Source organism: Accipiter gentilis, chromosome 1 (assembly GCF_929443795.1).
Source record: "Accipiter gentilis chromosome 1, bAccGen1.1, whole genome shotgun sequence".
Taxonomy (NCBI): domain Eukaryota; kingdom Metazoa; phylum Chordata; class Aves; order Accipitriformes; family Accipitridae; genus Astur; species Astur gentilis.
In genome coordinates, this window is record NC_064880.1 from 11,107,447 (window position 1) to 11,129,147 (window position 21,701).

A 21,701-nucleotide genomic window follows, 5' to 3' on the forward strand; every position below is an offset into this window, starting at 1 on the left:
CGCCTGGACACCTGCATACGGAGAAGAAAATAGTGCTTTTCAGCTGAGCAGTATCTGCAGAGCATGTCCAAGCAATATCCTTTCACATACTGCACAGACAAGACATATTGCATGGTGCACTCAATGCGTTTAATTCCTCTGAACCTCTAAAATAGTGAAAGTTTCTGGATTTCAAGAAGAGGATATTAACATGATGCAAACAATATTATCATAATAAATTCCAGTTACTAGCAAGTAACCTTCTTAATCTAACTGCATTTGGGCACTGACCAGCTACAAAGCAGAATGTGCTTGTAGACAAGCGGCTGAATCTGAGTGGCCAGAGAGGCTGTGGAATCATGTTTGGAGATGCTCAGAACTGGACTGGGCACAGCCCTGAGCAGCCTGATCTAGTCACACCTGCTTTGAACGGGAGGTTGGTCAGAGGCTTCCAGAGGTCCCCTGCACCATCAGTTACACTTAGGCTATGCCCTGACTTACTCCAAAGAGTACCTTCTATAAGTCTGATGATTACCAGAGAGCAGAGTTTAGAATCTCTGAGGCAAAAAGTGACAGTGGGACCATCACCAAACATGACAATTTTTGGATGCACCAATTAATTTCTTGACAAAGATGTGAACAGAATTTCTCTAAGTATCTGTAAATCACTGTCTTTAGTATTCACTAGCTCATCCCACTGGTCCAAATTGGGCTGAATCAGAAGTTTCCAAAGGGAGGGAGGAGGGAAGAACAAGTACACTGAGTTGAAGGGTTGAGTTGACGACTATGTTTCACTTGTGTTAGCATATGACCTTTCTCTCTCCAATGAAACAACTCTACCATAATTTGTTTCCTATTGGGAAGAGAAAAAGAAAACACTTGCTAAGACGTATTAGTTCTTTCATGAACCGCTTACACAAAGAGTTAAAAATGTATTTGAAAGAAAATTAACCTTCTAGCAGTTCTTCAAAATCATCAACAAAAAACTCTTTCAAGGGTGGGCGCTTTGGTCTTTTCAAGGTATTTAGAAGTTGCTGGATTTTAGAGGACACTCTGCTATTCACTGGGACACCTGCCAAACAGAAAAGATTTATTACTTACCCTATATTAATAAACATATGTTAAAACACATGCTGCCACATTGCTGACAACATCACGCTAAGCTCAGCGCAGCTTTCAGATGGAAGAGTCATTCAAGATGAACAGCTTGTTTGGGAAAAAAATAGCTTTAATCAATAAGAGTTTATGGATTTATTAGTTTTAAAACAATGCTGCACCCTAGCTACCTGGCTGATGCATATAATTTTTCACACTTTTATTTAGCTTTTCAAACTGCTGACTCCTTCATGAGATTCCAATACAAACCTGAAGAATTTTCTTTTCTTCAAGATTCTAGGTATTTGCTACATCTTAACATTCACTCAGTTCTGAAAGTGTGAGAATGCTTGGAAAAAATAAGTGACTCTTTCAATATTTTACAGGGCTAGCAAAAAATAATCACAACGCAAACCCATGTCAAATGCTGATTTTCATTTGTGTATGTGATATATTTATTTTAAATTAAATATAAATGTGTATGTTTATTTACATTCATTGAAATTCAAGGCTCTGAGGCAATATAAAATTAGAATGTGAGACTAAAGGGCTTACATTGCCTTTTACTATAGAAATATAGAGAAATGGGGACATGGCCCTACCAGCGCAACACAGGAAATGCAGTACATTTTCCCATCCTGTGGTAGACTGACAAATACACCATACTACAGCAAAACTTTGGAGGGGGCAGGCACATACCACATGATGGGTGTCAAGCTCTGTTTTGCATTTGCTTATTCAGAAAAAGGGGCACAGATTGAAAGGTAGGAGGTTTGTAACACAATCACCATCTGCAGTTTCCAAAATGCTGCTGTGGTAGCCTCTGGGAACTCCTCGTACTGATGCCACCTGTGGACGCTCATGATGTAAATGTTCTACCAGGCCAGTGGTTACATCTGGGGGTGCAAAGTGGTTATCTGTAGAAATGGAAGACAGACATGGGAGCTCATTAGTCATCTTAAGAATCAATATATCCAAAGTTGCTTTTTCCAGCATTCTTGCTGTTTTCTCATGTGATTTTAGCAAAACTCTGATTTCTCTAATCAAACTGTAACCAAAATCTTCTAGGTACAGGGGGAATCCTGAAAGGAACCACTGTGTCTCTCCAGGGTGGAGAGGAGCTATTCCAACTTTCACAAGGATCCAAACAAATTCTGACAAATAAGGTGAGCGGTGGGTCACTCCATCACTTCAAGCTGAAAGCAAGGAGATTCATTATGATTGAACAGCACAAGTCTACAAAGAAAGCCTGTCTCACATCTCTCAGAAGAAATACAGGCATCCAAAGTCTCACCACAAAACTGGAATGACTAGCTTAAGTCCCATAGGAAGAGAAAGGGATAAAAGTATAAGGTTTAAAAGAAGGGAATTTTTTCTCCACAATAACATGAAGCATTTATCTACATTCTGCAAGCTATAAGAGGAAGACTTTTGCTGAGTAACACAGATTAAGAGTTAAGGTGGCAAAGATAGTGCACTTAGGTCTGAACACATCTTGAGGATGGACACAGAGAGATGAGAGCTCCCTCAGAGGAAAGTAACTGCTGACTTAAAAAAACCCATCACCTGCACTTTGTAAGACCAGTCATGGTTTTCCTTTAGCAGCTTTTCTCATCACCTGTTTTTAAGTGTCTCACAAAGATACTGTAGGTAAAAGCTTCCTGTTTATGTTGTGGTACAGACACATAGTCTTCACTGGAGCATCAATCAATGAGAACAGCTAGAACGCCTGTAAACACTCAATAAAGCCTGTGGCATATATGTCAACATTATAGATACACAGCGCTCACACCAAATATATTTAGCACAGGGTTTTCTGAGGCATGAGGTGGTCATTTGTGGCCAGACACGACACGCTATTTCATTTTAATGGTGTGTGCTACAAGCAATAAATACTTAAATTTTTTATAATGTATATTTACATAGAGAAAGCAGGGCATTTTCAAATCCTCGCATACTCACCGGGACTTGAGAACCATCTTGTAACAACCTTGAGGCAAAAGCCTGCATTGCTTGGAACTGCATGACATTTCTGTGCTGCAGAACAATGCTTAGGGAATACTGTCATTCCAAAATTGTGACCTAGATTATGGAATGGTTTTGAATGGAGCCACAGGTTAGAAAATGGCAGCATCTGGCAGAAGTGTTCAAATAAGGAAAAGCAAGATCTGGAGGCCTGAAATACTCAAAATCCTAATGAGTAAAAATAGGAGTGCAACAGAAAAGAGCTTAAGAATATGCTGCTGCACTGTGCTGGAGGAACTGCTTGGGGTTCATGCAGCTCTGCAGTGATACCCCTTGAAGGACCATAGCACGTCACAAATCCTGTAGAAAGAACTCAAAGCATATGGAGATCTAGGCAGTGCTGTGAAATACATATACTACTCCACCCATTCTGAGGAAGCAATTAGACTAAGATAACAAGTGCTTATAGCTCTGTTCACAGATTTCCAGAGCTGGCATACAAGCCACCAGTATAGTTCTAAGCAGTTTTAGAGGGACCACCAGAAGAAAAAATTAAATCCACTCCTGTATTTTCCAAAAGTTATCACTGCAATGCCAATATTTGTATTGCAGAGACCTGTCTTGCTCAGTACTAAGCAAGGACCGCGAATTCCTTTCATGTGGCTAAGGTATAAGAAGAACAAAGTACAACTTAATGTCTCTGACAAATGCCTGAGTTAGAACCAGTAACAAGAAAGCGTGACAACTATGTAAAACTAATCCCTGTAACTACTTTACAGGGTGTATAGAAAGCCCATGTATTCAGAGTAAATTGAAACACTTTCACTGAATTCCATATACTTTTTGAGTTGCTTTTTGGCTGTTTTTTTTCCTTTTGCTTTACCAAAGTCCCAAAACACGGACTTCATGCAACATACAAATTAATCACAGGAAAGGACACAGAGTCAACTGTGCTTGGTTCCCATACTGCCCACAAGTCCATACTTCTGAACTTACAGACCCTGCAGTGATTATCACTGTCTAAGGCTTCCACTCCTTGAATACAGCAGCCAGAACTACAATAAGGATGTATCTGCAGTGTGGCTTCACCAGTGGAAGGCCCCAAAATAGCATTCCTATAGATGAAGTTGTCACCACTAAACATTAAGGTGACTCAAAATATACATTTGAAGTGATATACACATAGGTACAAATACAACAACAATCAAGAGAGAGGACAAGAGAGACTGACACACACTATGAGACTTGGTGCATGTATGGGTTAGAAGCCATGCATAAAGTACAGAAGTTGAAATATGCTGAACGGATGCAGGTTTTACCATGCATATTCCTGTTGGGAAAAAGCAATCTCAAGCCCACATGCATGAGGTGGATATTTGAAATACAAAAGCTCTGCAATTAGATGCTCAGAAAATAACATATGGAAGAAGCTATTTAGGAACATTTACGGAAGAGCTGTGTACTTGGGAACTGCTCAAAGAAAACACACAAAAAATGAGAATGCTCAGAACAGAAACAAAAAACCCATTAACAATCATTCCCAACTGAAAACAAGCACAAAAAAATATCTATATATGGAGGTGCTAATCCATAGCATTCGCATATCTTATGAGCATCTCACAGCCAAATTTTATGCAAATCAATGTCCCTCGCCATAGAAGGGAAATGGCAGGGGTCCTGATGAACCACCTCTCTGCTGTCAACAGCTATTTCATCTTACATGCAGCAGAGAACTGACTCTCCCTCCCATTTATGCCTTCAGAAGGCAACATTCTTTCTATGCATGTAGAAGGAGTAAGTTCAGTTTTCAGGTTTTATGCTCAGATAAAAATCACATTAGCTTCATTAATTATTTAGGCATTTTATTAATATATGCCCATGAGAATCCATGAAATTAGTCTGTATCATCTAGAGATACTGTGGCAAAGCAGATGAAGAGAAGTAAAGAGTAGTCAAAAAAAAAGTCTGAACAGACTTGTGACTTCAGGAAAAAAGTTAACTGGATTTAGACTGAAGTATTTTTCCATTATTGATTAGAAAACAAGAGATAAATACAAAAGAGAGCAGTGGCCCAAGAAAGAACGTATGGGATACAATCCAGAAAATTAAAAGCTAGGCATCAGAGAGAAAGTAGTCTCTAAGGAGGTATCTCAGGGTGAAGATTCAAACACTTTACCTAGCAGGAAGTTGGGTTAGACCTAGAGATGGCTGTATATGATTGTTTTGTCTCTAGGAAGCCACTCAACCAAAATGGACATTTAAAATAAGCATATTAAATTATATTGGAACAACGGGGGGGGGGGGGCGAGAGTTCACCAACCGAGTCAGAACACAAAATAGGATCCACAAGCCACTACTTCATTCTTGCATTTCCTCTTCAATAAACTCTTTGAAACTGTTTCTAACACACTTCACTCTTACAACTCCTGTAAAACTGCTTACAGAGCCACAGCAGTTCAAATCACCTATCTTACTACTTCTATAACCCTGCTTCCCCTTAAGAAAAGGAATTGTCTTCAATAAATAGTGGGTCAAAAATCACGATAATAAATTTTTCCAGTTACTCTAACAAGAGCTAAGTTGGGAAATACTCCACAGCTGAGATGGTGACCTTGAAAAAAAAATCTAGACACACTGCTAGCCTTACTCATTTTAAAGTAAGTATTACATTAAAAGGAAGAAGAGCCCCAAAACAACATGTAGATGTTGTCCTTGCTTTTACAGGTGAAAGACAAACAGCTTAAAAATAATGCATATTCTTATCTGACTTCATTAAATACTGTAACCTTGCACTTTCAACACTGTAGTCTATTGCTTGGGAATTTAGTAGGATCTCACCATCAAAATGCAAGCTGGGGAAGATGAGCAGCAAGGGAAGAAGCTGCTAAATTTAAATTCTCTAACATATCAAAATTGTGACTAGTTATTCAGTACATAGTCAAAATACAGAATATTTTGGTAAGGCATAGTATTTAAAATGTGTAAGATGCCTTTTATATTGCTGATGTCAGCACATCAACTGAGAAAATAAACTCTTCTTTTATGCTCTAGAACAAATCAAAGGGGTCCTTTTTGAAAGTATACTAGTAGTTATTGATAATCAAAGAATTTTGCAGTGTGAGAACTGAGTAAGTTTTCATATTCCTGTCACTAAGGAAAACTATAGACAAACATGAAAAAATGTCACAATTTATTTGTTATTGGACATTCATGAATGTTACCAAGCTAGAAATGAAAACTGATGGAGTATGGCAAACATTTCAGAAATGAGGAAGATTATTCTTATGCAAAAGGACATTTCACTTTTTGTCAAAGGCACTGGAAATTTTACCTTTCTAAATATTTTTAGTAGATCAGCTCTTAACGATCCCTGAGCTTCCTTCCTGATCGATACTATAATTGCATATTTTTTTCCCATTAATGAAATTTCAAACTACTACTGCAGCGTCCCTGCATGCAGTCCAATATTTAGCTGCTTAAATGGTGGACTTTGAACTGTTAATGAGGCCTTGATTTTGCATACAATTTTGATGATTAAATACCCCTGATGGATAGGTCTTAAGAAGCTAGTTGTGACATTTGGTATGTATTTATGTGGCCTGAAATATTAGACATAACAGGATGCTGTGTCGCATTTTGCATATCTTGCAAGTTTTCACAGCTGTATTAAGAATTTCAATCACACTTACAATTATGGCTAACCTTCCAAGTTTATCTGTTAATTTTAAGGAGTTAAAACATGATTCCTATAAATCCATAATGTGAAATCCAGAATGCCCTCAAAGCAAGGTGCAGACATATTCCATCTTACTTACATCCACTAAGTAAAATTAAAATAAAAAAAAATAAAAAAAAATTGCAAATTTCTTATCGTAAATAAGCTTGGAAATGGGAAGATGAAAATTCAGATTTCTTTAAAGGCAATAAGATGGGTATGTGCTGTACAAACAGGAAAGATTTCACTAGCAATGAAGCCACAAAAGTTAACCAGAAGAGGCAAATCTTTCTAACTATATTTATCGATGAAGTACTGATGAAGTGCAGAAAAATGAGCAAAGCCAAATGCTGCCCATAACTTTGTAAGACAGAAAACAAGACCCAACATTTCAGCATGCAGGAGCCTTCCAAGTCAACAACACTAACCGGGCTTGGGAAAAAACATTTTGCCATGTAAAAGCTTAGATATCAGAACTCTCCATGCCTATCTTCCACCATAAAGAGATTGCCGTACAAAACAGGAGGGAGCAAAAGCCAGTAGGAAAGACAGATAACCCTTCCCAGACTCTCTAACATCTGAAGAGTTTTCCAGAACACAAAGGAAGCTCCACTCATCCATCTCAGCTCTACTTGCAGAAAACTGCCTGCACTGTGAAAACTGGGACATCAATCATGGCAAAATGAGTCAATCCCTGTTTGTGTCAGCACCTAAGCCACATCGAAGATCTAGAGGATTCTCTTTTGGACAGCCTCTAGCTTGTTCATACTCCTTTCCCTGTTTCATAATGTGCTTTAGGAATCTGAAGAAGAAAAACTCCCGTCACAGACTACAAGCATTGGTTGTGGTTTGAAGCCCACTGCTAATATAAACTAAGATTGATGCCCCAAACTTAGTGTAAGGCAGAAGGAACTCAAGAGGGCAAACCAGCAAAGAACAGAGACTTGACCCTCTCATGAATAGCTGCCTTACGCCCAAGAGAACAGTGAACTGTTTGTATCATCTAACAGAGAAGTCTAAAGGATATATGATTGGGCTTTCAATAAAATTTGAACCTAACAGCTAGACCAGCTATATGAACAGGTATTTTCAAAATATATTTGTGCTTTAAATTATGACGTTAATTGATGTTACTAAGTCTACAGAAGCCTGTATAATCATTTTAAATCTAAAGCATTTCAATGTGTTTTCCTCATCTGACCTATCCTGTTCTCTGTAACAAAATATAAAAAACTGTAATAGTGTATGTAGGCATACAGTCATAGATAAACAAAAATTCAGGTAAGTAGAGCACTAAAACTGCCAAAACCTGAAATGTCCAGGAACAATATACATGATGCCTATTGCATATTACTAGAAGCACGAGAACTTCATGCTGTAGCCCATAGGTGAAATACAAACACCAATCTTAATTTCATTTTCCTAAATGACTTTGGGCAAAAAATTTATTTGAGATACAAAGTTATTTTTTCTACTGTAGGTCCCTTCCCATCGTTTTAACATTAGTGCGGTTCTGTTGCACACACATAAATCCACTATCAATCTCCACTACAGTGTACAAAAACATTGTAATATTTCCTTGGTGGAAGAGACTACCTTTCTCCATCCCTACCAAATCTTCCAAAAGCACAAGACTAGTGCTCTGCATTTTAGGACACAAGAAATAATCTGAAGTTCTGGACCTTCAGCATTACAGAGATTGAGACAAAACTAACATTTACATTTTGGCTTACCAGGACTTCTACATTTTCACTCTAGTTTCACAATAAAAGACTATTCATGACCTAACTTTTAATTAAAGGAAAAAAAATCACATTTGAGCTTGAAATCCAGCTTTGTCAGTATCCCTGGTTTCATAACTTTCCAAAAGATTCTGGATGTTTTTCTAGTCTTTTGGGTGTTTACCAATTGAGTCACCTTTGAAATCCATAACCTGATATTGTCTAGGGTAAATACATGCAGATCAGAAAGCATGCATCAAAAATACGAAAATCTGCTTCTGTATCCAGTAAAATTGAACCTTAGTTTCTTGATAAATCAAGCATTTTACCAAGAAGAATGCATGTTCAGAACTCATGAACAACTGGTTTGGTTTCCATTAAATACATATATATCATACATACCTGGTCTGCGGATTGTACATTTTAAGGCTATTTACAGATATCTTCCGGTGAGGACTTTTGTGTTTAGCCCTGCTTTGGGATTTTTAATTTGATTTTATTCCAACCACACAGGCAGTTCTTTACTGACCTAGCTGGGTGTGTGCCATGAGATCTGCAAGCACAGTGGCAGCAGCGGTGGCAGTAGCAGTATTGGAAGCAGCAGCAGGTTTCCCTCCTGGATGAGATGAGGTGGAGGATGCAGAGGATGAGGTGGAGGAGCCCTGAATAACCCGGTTAAGCCAGGGCTCTACGTTGGAATGGCTCTGGAACGGAGTGGAGGTGATCCGCCCTTGCCGACGTAACGAGCCCTCATCTTCTGATGCTGACGATGTGTCTGTGATTAAAATAACGATGACAGGCATGTAATGTGGGAATGACCCAACAGACGGGAACATGAAGTTTTTCCATGTTCTTCACGTAGCGTTCTCATGTGCTACACGAGATACATGTATTAAGCAAATGGTATATTCACATGCACAAGTTCTGCTCATTCCCATTTTTTACGTTAATGCAACAACTTCTACACATTATAGCTACAACACACTTGAAGCAAAGTTTCATTTACCTTCTGTATTTGGAATGACGTAAGACTCAAAAAAGGCTTCTACCTAAGGTTCCTAGTACATTCACTAACCATTCTCAGTGAGCATACCATAATTATTCCACTGAAAGAATATTTCTGTTCTGAACAGGTAAATCAGTTCTCATCCCACCTGAATAAATTCCACTACACTTTTTGTTGGGTATTTTCTTTTTAGTTTTTTGGGGGAAATTCTTCATTTTTTGATTCTTTTGACAATTTTTTTGAGAACTAATTACTAAAGAAAGGACAGTGCTATAAAGTTCAATGAAAGAGTAATTTCATTAATCTAAGAATAATTAGAAGGAATTTAACAGCATGTATTTTAACCACATAAATTGATAGTAACAAGCACTACATAGAAATGCTTAATAAAGCATCTTTTCATTCTAGGTGTATATTTGTTGCTGTTAGAAGTTTGATAAAGGGCTCCTGTTTTAATTACCAGTTATTTACAATTTTCCAGAAGTTTCTCTTTGGCACTCAATCTTTCCACATTTATTATCCATTCAAAAACAAATAAAAAGGTCTTTCTATATATCAAGAAAATACATCTCTGTTGATTTTGAGTGAAAAATAGAAACTTTTGTCCCAGAAAAAGAATCTTGCCTTCCTAAAGACACCGCTGTACTTTAAGAACTTGATCCTCTGTATGCACCCCAAAGTAACTAAAGGAAAGCTCCTAAAACAATGCATTGCCCATATACCGATAAAGTTCACATCAAGTCACTTTGTGAAGAGCAGTTTTAAGTCACACATAATGGCCAGACCAATTAATACGTCAGCAGAAGCTGAAAAACAGCTTCTGAAAAAGATAAGAGTGTCCATTACTACACTATAGAGTCCTTTCCAGACATGGAAATCCTGGGTGATAGTGAGGTGAGTTACCTCAGAAATTCTGTAACTTAATTTTGGCTTTTAGGTTGGTTTTTTTTTTTAAACCTCTGAATGTGTAACTGTTCAGCTATATACAATTCCATATAAATTTTGTTGAAGCCACATAAAAATCTTTTCCTCATCTTTGGCAACAAATTTCAATTACCAGCTGTTTAATTTTTGGCTTTTCAAGAATGCATGCAGTTCCAATAGCTTCAGAATACTGCTCTTTAACAGTCTAAAATCACAAAGATCAGAAATCATTTCATAAGAAGCCTGTTAAAATCGATGGCATTTTCAGTTAAAATCGCAAATCTCTCATTACTTGACCATCCCTAGTCCAACATGACAATTTTGAATTAAAATACACCAAAAATTGATCTTTGAGAAGATACAGCTGTGGTGCATCACCGTTCCTGGGTTTGTGCCTCATATGATATTTCTGGTCTACTGCCACAGTTGTAGTTTTTGGCAGCTGACTCCGTCTGCTCCTGGATAGGAGCCAAACCTGCCCCTAAGTGCTTGCAACCTTCCCTTTCTTTTAGGCAGAAAGCAAAAATAAACAACTCCAGGAATATGGAACAAGACAGGGTTACAAACAGTCAGGTTTCAAAGAAAAAAAAAAAAGACCACATTTGCAATCTGTTATTACTTCAGAGCAAGAAATAAAACTACAAAAACCCCAGGTTTCTCAAAGAATATATACTCTGATAGTGTCTCCTTATCCAGATACATGTTTAATGAAGTCTCTCTAAAATTTCTAAGCTTTCAGATGTCTTATATAAGGAAGGGGGGACCTCCCCATCCCAACTTTAAATGTAAAACATTAACCGTGTATAAAAATGAAGGACCCATAGTAAAAACATTCTAATAATCAAAACATAATGACAACAGAAAAGTAGCAAGGTAACTTCAGTAAGTAGCTCTGTCGCAGCTGCAAGAGTTAATTAGTGGTTCTCGGTGTGCTGTGAGTAGAATGCTATGTACTTGGCTTGCAGCTCTTCCTGGCTGGGAGCTGACCCAAGACAGCCACAGAAACCACCACCCTTTGGACCAAACTTGAATCAAGACTACAGCTCGAGTTCTGATCACATGAAATCCGCATGGGAAGGATGAGAGACTTGATGAAATGAAAACAAAAGTACATTAAAATTTTTGGAAGGATGACTGGTGAAAGCAGTTCCATTACTGCCAGTCTGGAGGTAGTTTTGAACTTAACGTTGTGACCAGAATCCGATGCTTCCTTCCTGGTGACTGATGGTAACTGTTTGTAACAAAATTTCAGCTATTAAGCCTGGTTTTAATTGCAGTAACTTCTGCCAACACAAGGATTTTAAGGCAGTGGTTTAATGGCTCAAGACAACAAAACAAGATGCTTCAGCACTACTCAGATTCTTTGTGATTTCAGATCTTTCTTGCTAAGCTAATTTTGCAAATAAAGGCAGGCCCATAAAAAGACAATTATTTCTGTGAATTGATACAGCTGCAGCAAGTCCTCAGAAAATTTTTGAATGGCATGATGTCCTATGATATAGAATTCATCCAGTGGCCCATTTTCTTATAGAGATAAAGCTATCTCACGACAAGTCACCTTCTCTTAGAAGCAGCATGACAGATCCCAGCAACACATAACTCTTCTTTCAGAACATATTAGTTACGGTGCTTCTGGATCCTGCTAAATCCCAGTGTGAGTATACTTGTCTTTTCTGCTAACCACTTGGGCAGGCACCTTAGAAGATGACACTGTCCAGCAGCACAAACATACAAAACCACTCACACAAACATGGGTAGACCCCATGGCCTCATCCTGCTCCCCTCTCTGGCTGGGGAGGATGGAGGTCATACATATACACACACACGATGTGGATCCCTCCAGCAGCTGGGCTCAGACCCTTGGCTCTGCTGAGTAGTTGTCGCCAGATCCCAGTCTCCAACACTTGGACATAAGAGCCAGAGGCTGCAGTCCTCCTCCATTTGCTTGTATAGACTGACTGAGCCACTCCACGCACACAGAATATGAGTCCCTCACCCAGGAGAGGTGTCAGAAATGGAGTATAACAGGAGGAGAGGACAGACTGCAGGGTCAGGTGCAGGGCACGGCCAGGCAAGTGTACCATCTATACATGACCAGCCCTTTTTAGCCCCTTACCCCGCTATTTTCCCCACACTTGTTCCTCCCCAAATCACCTAAATCTACCCCCTTCCCCATCTGTGGTTCCTCACCTAAACATCCCAGAACAAGCCTCATGCAGTCCCAAAATACCGTTGCCCTGCATCCCTTAATGCGTCCCAGAGCCCTCCATGGCATCCCCCCTCCATCCAGAAGGTGCTCTGGTGTTGACTGGTCTTGATAGCTTTCATGCCTGGACAGGAGGGCTGAGGCTCTTGAGGGACAGCCCTGGGAGGGGCCTGGACAGGGTGATCCTTTTTCTGAGTCCTTAACTTGGGTTCCCGCCTGCCATTCTTCCCCATGCTCCTCTGGGCTTGTGGAGATGGGTCTGTGACAGGCTGATGGCTCCTGGGACAGGCCTGGGAGTGGCTGGGGCAGGGTGTTACTTGGGCTCCCCCACCTGCCACTCTCTGCGCTCCTGTGAAGGTGTGCAGACCAGTTTTCATCACCTAGTGTAACATTTTACCCACAGCATCTCCCCCCCTTTTTTTTATAGAGTCTCTCAACACCCCGAAGACTTTGTTCCTTCACAGCAGCATGAAGAGCCCTGACCTCAGGCAGAGTGGACGCAGCAGTCACTGCAGGGACGCTGCTTCAAATCCGTCCCGAAGGTATTCAAAAGCAAATGATATTTTGGTTGTCTCAAGAAAACTGCAAGAAGATTCCATCTAGTTTTAAATGCTAATGGAGACAAGGAAAGCCCAGCTGTCCTCTGCTCTCAGCACGGCCTCTGGATGGCAGCTATTTTCTGTACACCAAATCTTAGGCAGAACAGTGGCATGTTCTTTTCTTGTCATGATATACCTCATGCCAAGCACATAATGATTTGTCCCACTAGGGGAATGAGACAAAAGGACAGAGTGATGCTATGTGAAATGCACTGCTGACTGTTCTATCAGAGTTTATTTTGGAGAGTGAGAAGGAATATTGCTTTGAAGAGCTATAAGCAGAAATTTGAAATTTCAGGGCCCCTCTCCCAAAGCCTCAGCATACAGATGGTCACTATACATTAGTTTTCTCCAGGACTTACTTTATGAAATTTCACAACTTTCACATATAAAACCAACATGTATGCAAGAAATCTCAAGAGCATGATAACCACTCTGCTGCAATAGCTGCCCTCATGGGCTTCTGAGTACCTGAGTACTAGAGGAATAAGCTAATCAAAATGCATGATACCTAAGCATATCCTATAGACAAAAACATAAGGGTGAAGAAAGACCATATATAAGACTACAGAATAAGTTTATTATTTATTAACTAATGAAATAACCAGAGAACTAAAAACATTATACAAAAGTGTGTGACTAGCAAAGAAAAGTGGAATTCCTTTAAATGGGAAGAACAGAAAGGAGAAATATAGCCCAGGAAGTAAGAGTTACAGCACAGCAGACCTGCTTTTTTACAGAAGGGGGATAAAAAATAGAATTGATAGAGAAGGGCACTAGAGGTCAGTGTGCTTCTACTCTGAGGCCACATTAGAAAAGACAAGTGCACATCATTCAAAAAAATAAGAGCTTAGGGAAATTCCTCTTCTTTGTATACAAGACACTGGCCCCAAAACACTAGGCTTGCTAGCACAACATGTTATCTGGAGAAAGATTTTCTTAACCTCTAGGGAATTCATTGTGAGACAACAGGAAGATTACTTTTTTTCCCCCTAAAAAAAAAAATAAAGAAAACATTCTGACCTAAACAATCTGAACAATTATAGCATATGATTTTCTGAATGTTTGAAATAGCTCACAGTTGAAACTATCGGATGAGTGTTCTGCAAGCTAATGCAGCATCTTAATTCTTTGGCATTTTCTTCAACTCTTAAAAAAAGAATCTTATGCAATGTGAAATAAGGTTATTTACAGTTCTGACATGCTTGCCAAGATTATCTCCTTCCAAGTGAGACATTATGTAAGAGAACATACTTAATGCATAAAGGGCAACTGCTCACTTTATTATTGGTCTTAAGTGTACCTTTAGCAGCTACAGCATCTCTAGATGAGACACTAAAAATCTTGAAGAAAGATATCAAAACCCAAATCCAACCAACACCTGTTTATCAGGAAATACAGTCATCAATATAGAAATTTATTGCAACATACTTACAACTTAGCAGAACAAAGCATTTGCTCTTTATACTTTGCTATCATGTTCACCTGGCAAGATTTACATATGTTAACTCAATAGATACCTGGAGGTGTGTACGTTTCTACTGAAGAGTGCACAAGAACAGACCGTCTTTTTGAAGGCATGGGCATTTTTCTCTCTTTGTATTTTGCAAGTGCTGCTTGTACTGCTTCAGTGTGGACATCTATACACAAAACAAACAAAAAAGGTTAAGAGATTAAGTTTTATCATGATTTCTTTCTAAAAACATAGAAAGCATCAACGTCATCTTTTACAGCTCAAATCCAAAGGCAGAATCACACATGATGGCCCTTACGGCTTTAGTCCTGTTTAGCCCAATTGCTTAGCTTGCAAAAAGGAGCAGGTTCTCAGCTTCAGAGGAAGCAGCACTTCTTGGAAAGCAGAAAGGTCCAAAGCTAAACTCCAGTAACATGGTTTTCAGTTCTGAAGCTGTGACAACTCTATCAATTGTTTCTCCTTCAATGGTGTTTAGTAGGACTGAATGAATAAGCCTGCCTCCCACTCAAATTCAGCTCAGAAGCAATGGTTTCAAAAGTTACGGGAGGCTATAAGCAGGGTCAAGTTGACATATTTTCCTCATGAAATCAGCTTGAAAAGGCTTTGCAGGTATCATTTAGGAAGAACACCCTGAAAATCAATACTGAAGTTACAGAACACGTTAGTACTGAGCTATGATTTATTTTCATTTTGGGGGGAAATTTCAATGCAGATACTGTAAACTGGCAACAGCACTGGACTCTTCATCCTCAAAATCCACAATGGAAAAAGAAGTGAAAGATGTATACTTGAAGCTCTCTCAAAAGAATGCAAGTAATAAAAACCAGAAAGAAGAGGCTAAAGGTATAGGAAGAATTAGGGAAGAAACACAAAGTGTTTTCACTTTCCTGAAGGCAAAAGTTACCCTAATCTATTCAGGGGGTATATTTTAACTTTTCTTATTTTTAAGCCAAAACTGAGATTAAAGAGGAATTTAGTGTTCAATCAAGACCACACTGCAGATAAAATTTAATATATTCAAGTAATTCTAAATTGCCTTCAGCAGATTTTTCTCTTTGACATATATATTTCAGTAGTGTCAAAATCTAAAACTTCGTAAGTGAAAATTCGTAAGTGAACGGATGTCAAGGAGAAATGAGGCAGACCAAAAATATACTTTAACTTATGACCTAAGATTCAAAATCATGAAAAACAAGTACAACATGTATACGCTTATGCAGAGCTACAAAGGGCCCAAAAGCAAGTATTATGATTATGCTTTTGTCTTACCATGTTTTTTTTATGTGGAAGCGGCTATACAAGAATTACAGAATGAAACTGTTCAATTTGAAAAAAAAAAGACATGTTCTTTCATTAAGTATCCATCTAAGGCTGCAACTATATAACAGGTTGATAGACTTGTAGGTATGAAACTCGGACATGTGACAGACATACACTTACACAACTTACATATTAAAAATAAAAAGTTATTTCTCTGTCCCATACCTATAGGGATTAACCTTGATGACAACTACAAGTAAAGCTCCAAATTTTATGGTATCTTTTTTCTGGTACTAGTCTTGAACCTGCTTTGGTCATGCTCAGCACAAGGCTTTTTATTATTTATTTTAAATATGCTGACCAATTCCAGTTAATATTGACAAAGCAAGGGTAGCTCAGGGAAAGCTAATCAGTATATATTTTAATGAAAATCAGAAGAGATTTTTGAGCATCCCAGAGAATGAAAGGCTATGAAACAGCAAAGTACAGCACATTTACATGAACCTGTTAGGAAGTCTTGGCACAAACCACTTTCCAAAGGCAGCTGTGTCCCAATGCACTGGGTAAACACCTGACACTTAGGGGACAACTTTCAATTCTCCATTTCAAAAACAGATTACAAATGCTGCCCATAAGCTCAGAAGTATGACCTCGCCAGAGGAGGCTTCATGAAATGTATTTCTAACCAACTATAACAACCAATACTGGCATATGACTTACTTTCAGAACTTCTATTCTTAAGTAAATGAAAGATCACCATAGCTTAATCTGACATCTTTTCCTATGTTAAATAGAAACTATTCCATTTCCACACGTAGAAATCCCCCCTGCTCCAAAGCACATTGACACCATGTACTTCAGGCATCTAACTTTTGGTCCCTGACTACACAGCATGATTTACTGCAATACATGAGTTCAAAGAGATGCCATCAGAGAAGCAAGTTAAAACCCCACTACTGGAAAAGCACAGTGTCTTTAAGAGAAATGCCAGAAAAAAACCCAATCCACTCTTAATGAAAAATCAGGAAGCTCCTTTTCTTAGTCACAGGTTCAAATGAGAAACAAACTGTTTCCTTCAGCCTGGCCAAATGTATCAGAAAAATCAAAATAACCCCTGGGTGTATGGTCCCAGACACCATCTATTTCTTTGCAGTCACAACAGTGTCACTTTTCAAGTCTGCAGCTCCCTCCAGATAATCTGTTCAGTGCTGTATTTAAAACACATATATGCAAATATATCACCTGTGTGTTCTTACAAGACTTAGGAATTTACTAGGTAGATGCTTGCCTCAAATAAGAACTTTTTGTGCAACTAACCTGTGAGGTTCAAGGACAATGCTGTTGGGGGGGGGGAGGGGGATCACTTCTTAAACCTCCATCTTTTGAGACAAGATTTTTTTATTTTTTTTATACTGGGCACCATGTCAGATTTCTGATGCCGTCCTTCACAACAAGGAGTTGTTCATAGATGTTTTACAAATTAGAAATTCAGGCCCCTCTCATTATGTCTCCCTGCCTCCCTTCCCCACATCTGGGTTACTGCTTTTTGTCAAGTCTTTGTTTCTCCTGATCTTTAGTTTTGGACTTCCCCTCCCGCCCCCCTGTAAATGTCCACCATCGAGGTTTATTCTCATGGATACCCAAAAGCAAACCTCTTAATTTCGCAAAATTCCAGAAAGCGTAAGCAGAACTTAACACACTTCTTGTTTTGCTGTGTTACTGAGATGCACCAAGGACATTACTGCTATCCATAGACATGAGAATATTACTTAAATTAAATGTCATTTTTGCAGCCTTAAAAGTTAGGGGCAAAATGCCAGTTCTGCTGGACACATTTCCATAGCAGAACTTGAAGTCAAAACCAAGCTGCATGTTTTTAAAAAAAGATGGTAACTATTAGATGCATTCACTTCAACCATGCATATATCTACATATAAATTAGAAGATATTTTTATGTTACATTAACATCTGGTAGGAAGAAGGGGAACATAACAAATGGTTTTTCTCCATAAAAGGACTTCCAAAAGAGAATAATAACACACAATACTTATAGTCTGTATATAAATCCATTAAATCATTAAATAATGTTGCAGATAAAAAAAATGAAAGCACTCTTAGCTGGTTGTGTATTTAGGGAATGGAAAGGACTAGCTTGAGGCAAGGGTGTGTTGGGGCATTTTAACAAAGTGGAGTGGGACAGGTCATAAAATCACACACAGTTGTGGTAGCAAGCATGGGAACTACTTTTTATTCCATTTCCAGAGGGCAAAATGAGCACCACCTCCTCCTCTAGTCCTCCTAACTCCCACCCCAAAACCTGGAAAATACTAGATTAAATGGTACAAATGCAACCAAAAGACAGTCAGGATAAGTTTTTATTCTGTTTTATTTTTATAGTGCTGGTTAACTCATCAGTTCCTTCTGTACTCATTAAGATCTATTTCCAGCTTGAAATTTTTCTTTTAATATCTCGTCCTCGGATAATAACTGAGTAGGACCATCCTCTCTCAGCCAAACAAATTAAGTAATCGGTTTCACCTCCCTGGAACGCTTTCTTCCTATTCCATGTTTCCTTTAAGATCTTTTCTATATTATGGACATGATGAAACAGACTTCACTAAAAAAACTAAAAGGAATGAAATAATTTTAAAGAAGCAGAACATTTAGGGCACAAAATTTCATAAATTACTAAAAATTAAAGTTTAATTGGATATTGGAATTGCAAAAAGAAGCTCTCTACCATTGTCTATTACTAAATTCTTAATAATTTACTGTGAAAATTATTTAATGTGTAAGAACTGTGGATTTCAGTTTTCAGTGGCTTAAACAGTCATTAAAATCAGATCAAATGTGATCTGTATTACATCATATTTCTGAGAACAGGCAACACAAATGTTCAACAGTGAACACTGAAAGAGATGAACAGCAAGCCCAGAATCTTATTAACATGAAGACTACGCATACCAAAGTGAGTAAAAAATACGTATGCTGCCATCCAAAAGCAGAAGAAAAAGTCTTGAAAAAATAGTTCTAAGTTTCTGCACTTTAGTGAGCTGCAAACAACCATCAACAATTTATTATTGATTCAAAACATTTTTTCCTTCCTCTGTTGTAGTAAACCACATAATTTTCTCTTCCATTTTATGTACCTACTCTCATTTTCTTTCCTTCTACAAATCCTTTAAAAAGGATGGGGGAGGAAAACTAAGAAATACTTCGTGGAGTGTAAATCACCTGAACTCTTATACCCTAAACCCTCCAGCTATTAGAAGAGCATGTTTCTTTTCTGTTCGTAGCCTCTGCTTGTTTATCAGCCTCTGATTCTTGTTCCTGCCTTAAGCACAGGAGGAAGAATTTCTACAGCTGTTTGAAGAAAAAATGGCATTCACAAGGTTAACCAGTTTCCCTACTGCTCACAGATCTCCAAATAGCAGCAGCTACAGCAACCAGCACTGTCTGCCTCTACAAATGGCTGCTGTAAACTAGTGTCCCATATGATTGCATCTCTGTGACAAGGCTTGCCAGTAAAAAAAAAAGTAAAAAAAAACCACCTAAAAGTAATTTGTAAAAAGCTAGTATGACTTCAGGAAGGCTGGCAGAGCACAGAGGATTGGTGCAGGATCAAGCTCTACCACATGAAATGAAAGAGAGAGCTGCTGTATATTGCAGGCTGCTGTGCAGGTATCACCCCTGAGTGCTGAGCAGGCTTCTCCTCATTTGGAGCAGCTCCTCAAAACACATCACTGTATCCTGTTCCAGGCAAGCTGGGAGAACAGTCTGTATGTTACAGCTGTATAACCAACAGGCTGAAGAACAGTAAGGAGAATAAAGTGCAAGAGTGGAAAGAGAAAGTACAGCTGCCGGGAAAGCTTTTTCACAACACCCTAAAGGCTTACCAGCTTACTCATTTGTATTCTTATCCAAAACCAGGCAGCAGTGGGACTGAACATAGGAGAAGGCACAGTGCCTCCACCAGAAACTGTACACCCTCCCTGAAAGAAACGCCAGCAGCAATACCAATACACCCATCACCAAGTGTTCTCTGGACTAAGGGTATGAGGGTCTTAGCACTTAAAGCAGATGAATGCTTGCAAGGTGTCTGCATTTCTCACCTTCTCTATCACATTGTCATCATTTAACAGAACGAAAACCTAGTTAAAGCGCTGTAATATTAACTGCTGTTCCAGGAACTCTCAGGTAATTTAGTAGCCTACACTATTTATTGATGGTATTCATGGTTGGAAATTTTGTTGGTAATATTTACTGCTTGAAAACAAAAATCTATGGATGATAAAAATTACAGTTAAACAGACAACAAGTCTGGGAAACTATTAAAAAAAAAGTGCTTACAGCTAGTAAATGGCAGATTAAATGCATAAAAAAGCAGAATTGTTTCACTTGCAAGTAATTTATGTTGATGGTTCTAAAATAACTGTAATTGCTCCAGAAAGAGATTCTGTTCTATGAAAAGTTGCATTCCACACTCATCAGCTACTCTTGAAAAGGACATAGCAGAACTGATGAGATGCGAAGAAAGGAAAAAAAAGAAATAAAGGCTGGAAGGAAATAAAAAAAGAAGAAACAACACGGCCCCCACTCCCCCCGAAAGTCTAAAAAATAAATAAAGCATGCACTTGACAGAAGCAGCAACAGTACATAGAATATAGCCTAAAGTTGTTTATCCTTCACAGCAGGTAACGTGTTCAACATACAGGGAAATTTAAAAAAGGAAACATTTCAAGCTGGTGGTGGTGGACATCTTTTCTTTGGGTAGAAAATGCTTTTAGCATAGCTAGAATGTCTCAGATAAACTGAGATGGCTTTGTGAAGCAAAACTGTGACTTTTTATGTTGAAGTATTGGGAGGAACGAAGTGAAGCCACTTTGCAGTAACTGGAGTTTTATGAGATATCTTGTCAATGTTTCTGTTCATGCACTACGTATACATGAATCTCACAGCATGAGTAGCCATGAAAAAGACCATCAACAGTGATGTGAAGCATTTTCAGACTGGAATGAACTGGATGATTCAACATCTATTAGAATCAGAGTAGTAATACTTCCAAAGAGTAAAAACACATACAACAAACACCTTGCATTTTTCTTTCCATCTCTACACTGAGATAGAGAACCACTAATGCAAGAAATCTGAAGAATTTTTTTTCTACAAATTAAGAGAGGAAAAAGTGGAAAAGATACTGGCTTCTGAAAGCTGTATCTACATTACGTTGCATAGACATAAATTTAACCTAAATCAAGTCAAACAAAAACATCACTATTTGGTTTTGATACCACCTAACTATTTGGTTTTGATACACTAAGCCTTGTCACACATCACTAATGGGAAAAAGAAATCCAATTACACGTTACAACTAAGAACTTTTCCCCTGAGAGCTTAAATTTCAAAGAGAAGAACACATTCTAGGCAAGAATATTTAATGAAACATGAGTTAGCAGAGCAGCGATGGGAAACCACAGAAGGACATGGCAGTCCACATGAAGTACTACCTAGGGTTTTAGAACTGGCCAGTGGTAAGTACAAGAAATAGCCTAAACCCCCTACACATCAGGCTTCATCTTGAATAATTGTCCACTGGCAGGATTGCCTGAACACTTAGGGTAATTCAGAAATTCTCATACTGAGATACAAAAATATTGGCTAAGCTCTAGACTGATGAGACAGAGAGCAGTACTTCCAAATCACTGAAAGTAAATTTAAAGAATTACTCTTAAACATGTAATTTAGTTAATTTTGATA

General features: G+C 38.4%; 1 protein-coding gene across 6 annotated transcripts in view; it reads right to left on the minus strand.

The window, feature by feature from the left end:
* DIP2A (disco interacting protein 2 homolog A) overlaps positions 1–21,701 on the minus strand; it is a 129,484-nt gene that overhangs the window by 49,679 nt on the left and 58,104 nt on the right. For all 6 annotated transcript variants that reach the window (XR_007507324.1, XM_049810848.1, XM_049810831.1 and 3 more), the window contains 4 exons: positions 14,731–14,850; positions 9,005–9,250; positions 1,863–1,991; positions 932–1,051 (listed from right to left, as the gene is read on the minus strand). Coding sequence is in view for 5 of the 6 variants with exons in the window: in XM_049810848.1 (XP_049666805.1) it covers positions 932–1,051; positions 1,863–1,991; positions 9,005–9,250; positions 14,731–14,850 (615 nt within the window). In the remaining variant the exon portion in view is untranslated. The remainder of the gene's footprint in view (positions 1–931; positions 1,052–1,862; positions 1,992–9,004; positions 9,251–14,730; positions 14,851–21,701) is intronic.